Source organism: Coregonus clupeaformis, chromosome 34 (assembly GCF_020615455.1).
Source record: "Coregonus clupeaformis isolate EN_2021a chromosome 34, ASM2061545v1, whole genome shotgun sequence".
In the NCBI taxonomy this organism is placed as follows: Eukaryota; Metazoa; Chordata; class Actinopteri; order Salmoniformes; family Salmonidae; genus Coregonus; species Coregonus clupeaformis.
The window spans coordinates 1,503,066-1,515,984 of record NC_059225.1 but is presented as its reverse complement, the minus strand read 5'-3'; the positions used below and the strand labels follow the sequence as shown (position 1 = coordinate 1,515,984).

Genomic DNA, 12,919 nt, shown 5'->3' with positions numbered 1-12,919 from the left:
CTCTATTAAAGAGATGTACGCATATCACGCTGCGCCTTGGTCCACTCATTATGACGATCGTGACAAAGAGAGATCCCTACTAATAAAAAAGGAGCTTCTTTCATGTTTTGCAAGACTGTTGCTTCTCAAAACCCAAAAACATTCCACTAATAATATGTGTCTGGACTGTCAGTCTGCTCATAAAGTTGTGTCTCCTGATGTAATAAATGCATTTACAATTCAATACAGCTGCTGTCCTGTAAGATAGATACCCCCATAATTCATTTAAAACATAACTTTTATTAAAAGGTTGCTATGTCGGCTAGCACATCAAAGATGTTATATGAAAAAATACATTCATTTATTACCCCATGGCAACTCCATAAAATACATATTTGCCATTCTTTATAAAATTATCTACAAACAGATCATTCAAACATATTCTATGGTAGAATTTTAGAGCATTTTCATTATTTACATTTAATTTATCTGCTAAGATCGCATGGCAGATGTCCAGTTTCACTGGCATGATTAGAGAATCTGTAAACAAGCTGGTTAGTGTGTGTGTCCTCTCAGCTGCTCCATGTAAGCCTGAACCCAGAGGGCAGGACAGAGTACTGAGCATTGAACACGACGTAGACGTGGTGTGAGGATGCTGTGAACGGAGCGATATTCGTCTCCTGTGAACGACAAGAAAGAAGGGAGAGGCTTAGAGGAGAAAAACCCTTGCAACAACCATTAATTGCATGTTATAATCTGTATATTAACTGTATAATAAATGCTATTGATAAATCTTATAAATGCCACATAATCCCGATATGCTCTTTTGTCCCTCAATAAAAGGTATGTTTTTTTGGTGAATTATTGTCATCTGCCTGCTGAAAAGGTAAAATAATATATATTTTATAATATAAAATGTATATTTTCTGAACTTCATTGTTTATTGGTTCATCGGACCAAAACGAGACCATTTGAGGTTGAGCACGATGATACCTACGTTACCCACAATAAAATGTTAACAAATTAACAAAGTAAACTTAAGTTCAATATGAATTCCTATGTTACATACCGCTCCACAGTAAGGGCCAATAGGAGGAGTGCTAGCATCTTTCCCGTCAAACAGCTTCAGGTAGTTGTTCTGGCAGTCTCCTGGGTCGTCAATGCTGATCTGGGCGAAGGTGACAGTCACCACACGCCCATTAGGAGCCTTAATGCCCCACTCACAGTGGGTACCGTTGGCATAGGTGCCAGGATAGTTTGGACTGGTCACAGAGCCGTGGTCTCCGTATAACCGCCCTCCACAACCTGGGGAGAAAACACACACACGAAAATACACATACTGTACAGACACACACCTACAATATAAATGCCAGCAACTTCTCTGTTGATATCACCTTATACAATTGTATTACAGATACACTGTTATAACCTTGTGGTAGGCTAATTTTTTAATAAACCAAACAGCTATTTTGTCATTTGATTGGATAAATTTTGACCATTGCCATGGTTGCATCATACGGTAAACTAAAGAAGGAGGAGATGGTTTAGATTACAACCAGCAGGCCCAGTGGTCTTCCATGTCTAAGACTAGGAATGTGTCTCTCTCGTCTTTCAGGATGGGGACACCCTACTGGGTTAAATCTCTCACCCTCTGGAGAAGAGGTCCAGGTGATCTCAAAGCCGTCCTGGGCACCAGAGAAGTCACTCTTGAAGCGCATGTAAAGCTGGTTGGTGCCCGGGAATATAGGATTGGGAAGTGCGGTCCCGCAGTACTTTCCTAACAGTGGGGAAGATTCTGTACTGCCATTCCGGACCTGAGGAACAAGGATGAGACGTTGCCTTTCATAAACAGACAACACCAAGGATTGATTGACTGGGATACACAGAATTCATAAAGCAGCTAAATAATAATTGATGCGGTCATCCAAATGCCATCAAAATGTAAACATCAAAGATATGAAAATGGGCATAAAAAACAAACTTCATATTTAAGGGCAAAATATAACAGACTGTCAGGAGAGAATTTCAACCAGGCCCTTGTATGGTATAAAGATGGCCATGCATCAAGTAAACTGGCAGACTGAGCCAGTGTTTCCTCAGACTGTCTGTGTTCTCACCTCTAGGTAATCATAACTACAGGTGGAGTGGGACTCCAGGTTGAAGCTGTTGAAGAACAGAGAGATGGAGTTGTTCTGGGGGGCCATGAGGATGATGGTGCAGTCCATGTTGTGGGGGTAGATGTTGGGCCAGTCGGGGCTCTTCAGGTAGCCGTAGGCCTGCTCATAGGTCCTGCTGCAGCCTGGAGGAACACACAGGAGGGACGAATAATCAGACAAGGGAGAAAACACCAGACAAATACATTAAGATAAAGACATGGGACAAACACAGATGTTTAAAATAAGTCACTAGTAAAAGGAGAATAGGGTAAGAGGGAGCCTCTCCCTAAAACTAATAGATAGGATGGTCAAGTTAGTAACGGTTGGAAGTCTGCTATCACCATACCTGCCACCTGATAGGTCAGACTCATTCCGTTGCCGGTGATGAAGGCATCAGACTTGAAGACGATGTGCATGGTCCTCCCGTAGCTGTAGAAGTCTGGAATGTGGTCCGCAGCACAGAACTTGTGCGCCTGTCCGTAGTCTCCCTGTGAAACACACAATACAGAAAGATTAAGGGCATTAGATTAAGTATTTTTTTTTGACTCACAGAGTAAGTGAAGATGGACTTTATAAAACATAGAGCTTCACAAAGAGGTGCCAGTTTGCCTGTCAGTACAGTAATTGTTATGGCTACTGTTACAGTTATGGTTAACAGTTTAAAGTAATCCTACAAATGTAAGTATATAAAATAACGTTTAATTGTAAGCTCCTTTCAAGTGAACCAAGAACACTCTGTACAAATAAACACATAAGAAATAGCAAAAAAAATAGGCTAGCCTGTCTCACCACAGGCCAGTCACTCATGTGCAGGAAGTTTGTGTTACAGCTCTGGCTGGGCTGCAGGTTGAACTGTTGTACGGCTACTTTAACACTCTCCTGAGGAGGGGCGTCCAGGATCCAGATACAGGAGATGAAAGGGGGATAGGCGTTGGGGTACATAGGAGATGTTATGGTCTGGACCGCGTTTGTAGCGTTCAGAGTGCCTCCGCAAAGTCCTGGATAGCGCGCACACACAAACACAGACACACAGTCAATGTCTTTTGAATTGCAATACCCACAAGTCTATTAATATAAATATGTGGCCAATGTTTTTTATTAATAATAGTGTGATGGATTAGGCAACGAGTGCAGGGCAGGTGAACTGTTATACAAAGAAAGGGAAGGAATAGAACATAAGGGTGTCTTACTGTCCTGTGCCCTGTAGGTGGCGTTGAAGCCCCTGTAGCTGATTGAGCTGTCAGTGACGAAGTGTACAGTCAGGAAGTTACTAGCAGACACAAAGGGTCCCGGAATTACATCACGTCCACAGTACTTCCCCACCAGAGGAAAGTTCATATTGTCTCCGTCAAAGATCTGATGGTGAAGGGTAGAAGGGAGGGACGGAGAGAGAGAGACAGACAGACAGAGACAGCAGATTAATGAGTGAAATAACGAACAAATGAATGAACAAATGAATGGAAGAATGATATATCTCCTAACCTTGACGTAGTCGTACTGGCAGGTAGATGTAGACGTTCCCTCCAGTTCAAAGGAGGAAAAGGTGAGGTTGATGACTTTGTTGATGGGCATGGCAATGGTCCACAGGCAGTCCATATTGTACTCATAGTTTCCATCACCGTTAGAGTCCGGAGAGCCAAACATCCCTATAGGTGTGGAGAGATAACCCCCACAACCTTGCGCCGGGCCTGGAGAGAGAGACAGGGGGAAGAGCGGAGAGAGACAGGGGAGGAAGAGAGGAAAGGAAGACATGGGAATATGTGATAAAGAGATTATATACCGTATGGGCTTTGGGAGTTCTCATGCAGGCTTCCATCAGCACCGGCCTGTACCCTAAATGCCCTAAGCTCTCTCCTGGCCCCTTACACTAAGCCTGAATTTGTCCTGCTAGGTGACCTAAACTGGGACATGCTTAGGCCACCTGACCAAATCCTAAAGCAATGGGACTCCCTAAATCTTTCTCAGATTATTACCAATCCCACAAGGTATGACTCCAAACACCCAGAAAAGGCTGCTCTCCTTAATGTTATCCTCACAAATAATCCTGATAGGTATCAGTCTGGTGTTTTCTGTAATGACCTTAGTGATCACTGTTTTACAGCCTGTGTTCGTAACGGCTGCTCAGTGAAACGACCTGTCCTGATTTGTCATAGACGCTTGCTAAAAAACTTTAATGAGCAAGCCTTCCTTCATGACCTGGCCTTTGTAAATTGGTATATAATCAGCTTGATCCCCTCTGTCGAAGATGCTTGGACCTTCTTTTTTGATATTTTCAGTGGTATTGTTAACAAACACGCCCCCATAAAGAAAATCAGAATTAAAAACAGGTTCAGCCCCTGGTTCGACCGTGATCTGGCAGAGTTACTCCACCTCAAGAATTCCATTTGGCGAAAGGCTCGGCAAATGCATACTCAGGCTGACTGGCGCTCGTTCAGGCAAATTAGAAATAAGTGCACTCAGGCTATCCGGAAGGCTAAACCTAGTTACTTTAAGGAGCAGTTCTCTCTCTGTGGGTCTAACCCCAAGAAGTTCTGGAAAATGGTTAAAGACCTGGAGAATAAACTCTCCTCCTCACAGCTGCCCATGTCCCTTAATGTTGATGATGTGGTTGTTACTGACAACGAGCACATGGCTGAGCTCTTTAATCACCACACATTAAGTAAGGATTCCTATTTGACTCAGCCATGCCTCCTTGCCCGTCCAACATTTCCTCATCTCCCACTCCTTCCAATGCGACTAGCCCCGATGCGCCACCCTCTTTTTCCCCTGCCCCGCTACAAAGTTTCTACCTGCAGGCGGTCACAGAGTCCGAGGTGCTAAAGGAGCTCCTTAAACTTAACCCCCAAAAAACATCTGGGTCAGATGGTTTAGACCTTTTCTTCTTTAAGGTTGCAGCCCCTATCATCGCTAAGCCTATCTCTGACCTTTTTAACCTGTCTCTCCTCTCTGGGGAGGTTCCCATTGCTTGGAAGGCAGCCACGGTGCATCCTTTATTTAAAGGTGGAGATCAAGCTGATCCTAACTGTTATAGGCCAATTTCTATTTTGCCCTGTTTATCAAAAGTGTTGGAAAAACTTGTCAATAATCAACTGACTGGCTTTCTTGTCTATAGTATTCTCTCTGGTATGCAATCTGGTTTCCGCTCAGGTTATGGATGTGTCACTGCAACCTTAAAAGGTCCTAAATGATGTCACCATTGCCCTTGATTCTAAGCAATGTTGTGCTGCTATTTTTATTGACATGGCCAAAGCTTTTGATACGGTAGACCATTCCATTCTTGTGGGCCGGCTAAGGAGTATTGGTGTCTCTGAGGGGTCTTTGGCCTGGTTTGCTAACTACCTCTCTCAAAGAGTGCAGTGTCTAAAATCGGAACATCTGCTGTCTGAGACACTGCCTGTCACCAAGGGAGTACCCCAAGGCTCGATCCTAGGCCCCACGCTCTACTCAATTTACATCAACAACATAGCTCAGGCAGTAGGAAGCTCTCGCATCCATTTATATGCAGATGATAGTCTTATACTCAGCTGGCCCCTCCCCGGATTTTGTGTTAAACGCTCTACAACAAAGCTTTCTTAGTGTCCAACAAGCTTTCTCTGCCCTTAACCCTGTTCTGAACACCTCCAAAACAAAGGTCATGTGGTTTGGTAAGAAGAATGCCCCTCTCCCAACCGGTGTGATTACTACCTCTGAGGGTTTAGAGCTTGAGGTAGTCACCTCATACAAGTACCTGGGAGTATGGCTAGATGGTACACTGTCCTTCTCTCAGCACATATCAAAGCTGCAGTCTAAGGTTAAATCTAGACTTGGTTTCCTCTATCGTAATCGCTCCTCTTTCACCCCAGCTGCCAAACTAACCCTGATTCAGATGACCATCCTACCCATGCTAGATTACGGAGACGTAATTTATAGATTGGCAGGTAAGGGTGCTCTCGAGCGACTAGATGTTCTTTACCATTCGGCTATCAGATTTGCCACCAATGCTCCTTATAGGACACATCACTGCACTCTATACTCCTCTGTAAACTAGTCATCTCTGTATCCCCATCGCAAGACCCACTGGTTGATGCTTATTTATAAAACCCTCTTAGGCCTCACTCAGCCCTCATCTGCAGCACTCATCCTCCACATACAACACCTGTTCTGTCAGTCACATTCTGTTAAAAGGTCCCCAAAGCACAAACATCCCTGGGTCGCTCCTCTATTCAGTTCTCTGCAGCTAGCGACTGGAACGAGCTGCAAAAAACACTCCAACTGGACAGTTTTACCTTCATCTCTTCATTCAAAGACTCAATCATGGACACTCTTACTGAGAGTTGTGGCTGCTTCGCGTGATGTATTGTTGTCTCTACCTTCTTGCCCTTTGTGCTGTTGTCTGTGCCCAATAATATTTATACCATGTTTTGTGCTGCTACCATGTTGTGCAACTGCCATGTTGTGTTGCTACCATGTTGTTGTCATGTTGTGTTGCTACCATGCTGTGTTGTTATGTGTTGCTGCCATGCTATGTTGTTGTCTTAGGTCTCTCTTTATGTAGTGTTGTGGGGTCTCTCTTGTTGTGGTGTGTTTTGTCCTATATTTTTTATTTAATTTTTTAGGTTTAATCCCAGCCCCCGTCCCCGCAGGAGGCCTTTTGCCTTTTGGTAGGCCGTCATTGTAAATAAGAATTTGTTCTTAACTGACTTGCCTAGTTAAATACAGGTTAAATAATTAAAATAAAAACAGCAGATGGCGCTAAATGTCCATGAATTCCAAAAGAAGATTGCATGGCTGTTATTACACATGTATAGGCCTACATCATCAAACAAGGTTGATACACCTTCAAAACAGTACTGGTTGAGTATCTACCCATCAAGTGATATTTAATATCACATCAAGAGTGTCATTGTCCCCATATACTCGGTTGTCCCTCCCGCTGTTGCTGCTCTGTATGCATCTAAACTGAGGCACTCGATATGTCTGAGCTGTGAACATTGAACATAATGTGTTAAAACCTATAGAACTCCCAACACTCCCAGAGAGAGAGCGAGAGGGTAAGCTGTGAATATTGAACAGAATGTGTTCAAATCTATAGAACTCCCAACACCCCCAGAGAGACAGAGGAGTGTTTGTGTGCGCAGTCATAAATCTTCCCCCTCTGCCCAGTCTGTTCAGCTGCTCACATCCCTCGGAGGGCCTTCTGCTCCATGGGAAACAGGGGGAACCACAGCTGGAGATTGATTTTAGTGTAACACAGAGGGGGTGATTCACTATGGCTCTCTTCTAAGACAATGATGGAATCTTGGATTCTTTCTCAGCCCTCCCTATACTTTATAGAGACATTTGTATCTAGACTATCAAACAAATACAAATCAACTAGATAAAATGCATTAAAATAAATGGCAAAAGAGATTTAAAAAAACTCACATTCACGCCCTTTATTCACTAGCTTGATGCATGCAGAACGCCTCTCTCTCTTTTGTCCTGGTCTGAGTACACTAGTATGGCTGGCTGGCCCCTTGCCCATCGGATGGACAAAAGGCTGTTTATGTGCAGCGGGCAGTCAGTCATTGGGAATGTACCCCCCCTCTACACACCGATTTAAGACTTGGGTTGATACTGGAGTGAGTAGAACAACAATCCTGGCCTCTCACTGATTTAGAGTGAGTGTAAAACAAATTATAGTAACTTAACGTCGACAGTAGCTTGGAGCCTGAATAAGTATAGGACAATGTAAGATTTGTAAAAAAATATATATATAGATACTCTCCATTGTTTTCAATAGCCCATATAGTGTCAGGGACACTTAGGGATAGACGATAAGAAAAATGTAACACTGTCCATTGTTTTTAATAGACCAATAGAGAAGCCCAGTGTAAGATGACCTACCCAGAGTCTCAATGTAGGTGGCCCTCCAGCCAATCCCAGACACGGATGAGTCGGTAATGAAGGCGATGAACATCTGATTGGTTGTGGACTGGAGGTTGGGCGGGAGTGCCGTGCCACAGAACTGCCCCATTATAGGAGCCATGGTGTTGGGCCCGTCGTACACGATCACGTAGTCATAGCGACAGGACGACGACGCCTCCAGATGGAAGGTGTTCCACCTGATTGGTGGAAGGAGAGGCAGAGGGTTATGGGACGTCTGAGGAGATGTGGGTGTCATTTAAAGCCTAACACGACTTTCGAGAAAGGTGTCAACCTGTTCATGTGGGTTTGTTAAAACACTGTCACACACAGAAAGTCCCTTTGGAGGAAAGTAATTGTTTTGAGTTAGGAGGTGCCTGGTCCATAGAGGAAAACTTTCCACACACACCCAGACACACACACACGGACACACACTCTCAGTGGGGTTATGGTGTGACACAAAGGGAATAACACCTGCAGGTGGAAACAGGCGGGACATGAGACAGTCTGTTCTCTTCTGATCACAGAGAGAAAAACTGTTCCAGAATCAGAATAATCTTACTACACTACAAACATGAGGTACTCATTGTTAGCTAAGAATGCAGTCTTATACGTGCTTTATACTAAGTCAACACTTCAGCTTAAGCCTTGCATTTGCTCCCTGTTCTTATTTTGAATGATGATGGATTGTGTTGGTTTTCTGATCATTATTAGACCTCTGGGTTGTTAGACAAAGCAGCATGTCCCTTGGACTCACTTGAGGTTGATGACCCAGTTTTCGGTGACGATGATGTGGTAGGTACAGTTCATGTTGTGGTGGTAGTTATCGATGCCAGCTGGGCTGCTGACCGTACCAGAAGTGCTGTTGAACACACCTCCACATGCTAAGAGTAAAAAAACACTGATTAATATCATTCTATGACCATACCAGAGACAAAAATACCTTCTATTATTCTCCTTCCACCACCTTTGTCTGCTACTTGAATTAAATCGACTTGAATGAATTCTACTTGAATGAATTCTGTTGATTTTCAGACTGTATTTTGTTGTGTGTCTTGGCTCTGAGAGAAGAGCTGTTTTCATTAAGCAATAAGGTTTTCGTTTTTAACTACTCTGAGCTTTCAACGTGCAGGCAGTCACACTGACCATGCCACTGTAGACACGAGTCATCTAAAAGGCTTGATGGAGAGTGGTGTCTCCCCCATTATAGAGGCTATAATGGCTGCCTTGTCATACTGTCTGAAGTGTGTGGGCGTCCGTCTGAGTCATTTAGCTACTGATGATGATACTTATTTACTGTTCTGTCTGACAGGCTGCATGTCTGAATATTACAGAGGTCAGAGTGTAATCATTATGAATTGAAGGGTGCGTGTGTGTGTTTGTGAGCATGCCTTCAGAAAGTATTCATACCCTTTGACATATTCCACATTTTGCTGTGTTACAGCCTGAATTCAAAATGGATTAAACTGTTTTTTCTCACCCATTTACACACAATACCCCGTAATGAAAAACTGAAAACATGTTTTTAGAAATGTTATCAAATTTGTTGAAAATGAAATACAGAAATATTTCATTTTCAGGTCTTGCCATAGATTTTCAAGTAGGTTTAAGTCAAAACTGTACTCGGCCACTCTGGAACATTCTTCTTGGTAAGCAACTCCAGTGTAGATTTGTGTTTTAGGTTATTGTCCTGCTGAAAAGTGAATTCCTTTCCCAGTGTCTGGGGGAAAGCAGACTGAACCAGGTTTTCCACTAGGACTTTGCCTGCGCTTAGCTCCATTCCATTTATTTTTTATCCTGATAAACTCCCAAGCCCTTAATGATTACAAGCATACCCATAACATGATGCAGCCACCACTATGCTTGAAAATATGGAGAGTGGTACTCAGTAATGTGTTATATTGGATTTGCCCAAAAAATAACACTTTTTTTTCAGGATTAAAAAGTTAATTGCTTTGCCAAATTTTTTGCAATATTACTTTAGTGCCTTGTTGCAAACAAGATGCATGTTTTGGAATATTTATATTCTGTTCAGGCTTCCTTCTTTTCACTCATTTAGGTTAGTATTGTGTTGTAACTACAATGTTGTTGATCCGTCCTCAGTTTTTTTCTATTACAGCCATTAAACTCTGTAACTGTTTTAAAGTTACCATTGGCCTCATGTTGAAATCCCTGAACGGTTTCCTTCCTCTCCGGCAACTGAGTTAGGAAGGACGCCTGTATCTTTGTAGTGACTGGGTGTATTGATACACCATCCAAAGTGTATTTAATAACTTCACCATGCTCAAAGGGTTATTCAATATCTGCCTCTTTTTTTTTTTTTTTTTTTTTTTACCCATCTACCAATAGGTGCCCTTCTTTGCGAGGCATTGGAAAACCTCCCTGGTCTTTGTGGTTGAATCTGTGTTTGAAATTCACTGCTCGACTGAGGGACCTTACAGATAATTGTATGTGTGGGGTACAGAGATGAGGTAGTCATTCCAAAATCATGTTAAACACTATTATTTGGTATTATGTGACTTGTTAAGCACATTGTTACTCCTGAATTTATTTAGGCTTGCCATAAAGGGGTTGAATACTTATTGACTCAAGACATTTCAGATTTTCATTTTTTATTAATTTGTAAAAATATCTTTGACATTATGGGGTATTGTGTGTAGGCCAGTGACCATTATGGGGTATTGTGTGTAGGCCAGTGACCATTTTAAATTCAGGCTGTAACAACACAATTTGTAAAAAGTCATGGGGTGTCAATACTTTCTGAAGGCACTGTATGTTTGTGTGGGTCTATTGTGTGTATGTGTTGCCCCTGGCCTGGTATCCATCTGCTGTGGCCTGGTATCCAGAGCCCTCTCTCCTCTCAAATCCCCTCTGATTGTTAGAAAGCGCAGCGTCTCTCCATTCTTCACATTCTCCACTGGGCTGAATGGAGCGCCAGCGCAACGGCAGCATTCCCCTCTTAATGGTAAACAACCCCAGAACTATGAGGCCAAAAGCCCAAAACACTGAGCCCAGAGGCCCAGACAGACCCAGTCAGGGCCAGAACGCACTAATACTCAGGTGTAAGCAATATGGTAATAGCTCCACCTTGCCTTTTGTTAGGGTTCACCACATTTCACCACATTTGCTTACACAAATAACATCTTCTCAGATCTTTTCAAGTGCATAAGGCAAATGTGTCAAACTCCAGTCCTCTGAAGGTAGTTAGGAACTCTCCTCACCTTGTTGTCTAAGTCTAAATTGGGCAGGAGTTGAAAGGAAATAACAAAAACCAGCCGAGGCACGGCCAGGAATTGAGTTGGACACCCCTGGCAGAAGGCTTAGGGTCCATGGGTTGATTTAGGATTGGGCCTCAGACTTGAAGCATGATACTCACGTATAGCTCTGTACTCAGCCAGGAAGCCGTTGTCGTTGATGATGGAGTCGGAGTAGAAGTTGACCAGCATGGGTCCCAGGGTGTTGAAGGGTCCAGGGATGGTGCTGCCACACACGGTGGCCAGAGGGGTCCCCGTAGGGTGGGTACCACGGTACACCTTCACCCCGTCATACAGACACGTGGAATGGGCTAGGACAGGACACAAAGGACACAGGTTAGGACAATATGGGGGGAAACTAACTGTAAAAATAATCGTAGTATTATAAATGTGATTTGAAGGTAGAATAAGCGATACGCATTTCGGAAGTAGCATATCGGGCTGACTTTCTCAACAGCAAAGAGCAAGAGACAAATCTCTTGTGCAGTTGTTGTTACACAGCTATCATGTTGCAGGAGAGCCAAGATGACCATTTAGATGGTCCTTCTTCTTACCTTCTACCTGGAAGCTGCGGAACTCCAGGATGACGACAGTCTGGGGTCCAACGTCTATGAGGTAACTACAGTCGGAGAGTAAGGGGTAGTCGGCTGGGTAGTTGGGCGACACCACCCGGCCGGTGGGGGCAGTGAAGTTAGCTCCACACCCTAAGAGAAGACACCAACAGAGAGAACTTTATAGTGGTTCAAATACACTGATATATGACGACTGTAAATGTGTAACTAACAGACACTAGTAGTACTCTACTCACTTGTGATGTAGTTGGCTGAGAAGCCTCTTCCTGGGGTTCCAGTGGACTGGAACCTAGTGGTGATGGTGTTGTAGGGAGCGATGATGGGGGCTGGGGCGGTGGTACCACAACCTGTAGCTAGCAGTCCATCAGTTCGCTCACTATCACCTGACCACACCTACAGGTAATACCACAGAGATAGTAATAAACAGACGTGATGTTCAGTATGTACTGTACAGTAGGGAGATTTGATGTCAACTGGATCAGTGCTGTCACACCCTGCAGCTAGCAGACCACAGATCCACTGGTGTAACACACACCTCTGCACAGAACCGTTATACAGAGGAATTCCCACTCCTTGGGTTCATTATTTTAGTCATGTGGTGTCAGCGGAGCATCAACCTTGCAGTAACAAAGGCTATTTTAATAGAGGGCGCAATCCTATCAAGCAAGTACAGGAGATGGGAGGTTCAATGGTGTGTGTTTACCTTGATGTAGTTGCTCTGGCACTGCCCGTTGGCATCAGGGATCTGGAAGTCAGAGCTGAAGTTCATCTCCAGGTGGTTGCCCTCGTGGGCAATGATGGTCCAGGAACACTCGATGTTGGCAGGGAAGTTCTGAGGGTAGTTGGGAGACTTGATGACGCCAGTGTCAGCGTGTATCACTCCTCCACAGCCTGTAGGGATACAACAGTACATCATGTTTTCACAACATATCACACAACTTTCACAGAACAATCACAAGACCAGGGCTGGGGTGAATTCCATTTAAATTCAGTCAATCCAGAAAGTATCTGATTTCTATATTTGTTTACTTCCTGAATTGACTGAATTGAAATGAAATTGACCTCAACCCTGGCC

The 12,919-nt window shown here is 43.7% G+C and overlaps 1 protein-coding gene across 2 annotated transcripts in view; it reads right to left on the bottom strand.

Annotated features, from left to right (window-relative positions):
* Positions 1–259: 259 nt before the first annotated feature.
* The window catches only part of cubn (cubilin (intrinsic factor-cobalamin receptor)), a 62,559-nt gene continuing 49,899 nt past the window's right edge, over positions 260–12,919 (bottom strand). For both annotated transcript variants that reach the window (XM_041861913.2, XM_041861912.2), the window contains 14 exons: positions 12,548–12,735; positions 12,081–12,237; positions 11,827–11,976; positions 11,395–11,583; positions 8,776–8,902; positions 8,001–8,218; positions 3,618–3,823; positions 3,326–3,491; positions 2,925–3,133; positions 2,482–2,623; positions 2,097–2,278; positions 1,628–1,793; positions 1,049–1,284; positions 260–659 (listed from right to left, as the gene is read on the bottom strand). In XM_041861913.2, the coding sequence (XP_041717847.2) occupies positions 552–659; positions 1,049–1,284; positions 1,628–1,793; positions 2,097–2,278; positions 2,482–2,623; positions 2,925–3,133; positions 3,326–3,491; positions 3,618–3,823; positions 8,001–8,218; positions 8,776–8,902; positions 11,395–11,583; positions 11,827–11,976; positions 12,081–12,237; positions 12,548–12,735 (2,444 nt within the window). In that variant the 3' untranslated portion in view covers positions 260–551. The remainder of the gene's footprint in view (positions 660–1,048; positions 1,285–1,627; positions 1,794–2,096; positions 2,279–2,481; positions 2,624–2,924; positions 3,134–3,325; positions 3,492–3,617; positions 3,824–8,000; positions 8,219–8,775; positions 8,903–11,394; positions 11,584–11,826; positions 11,977–12,080; positions 12,238–12,547; positions 12,736–12,919) is intronic.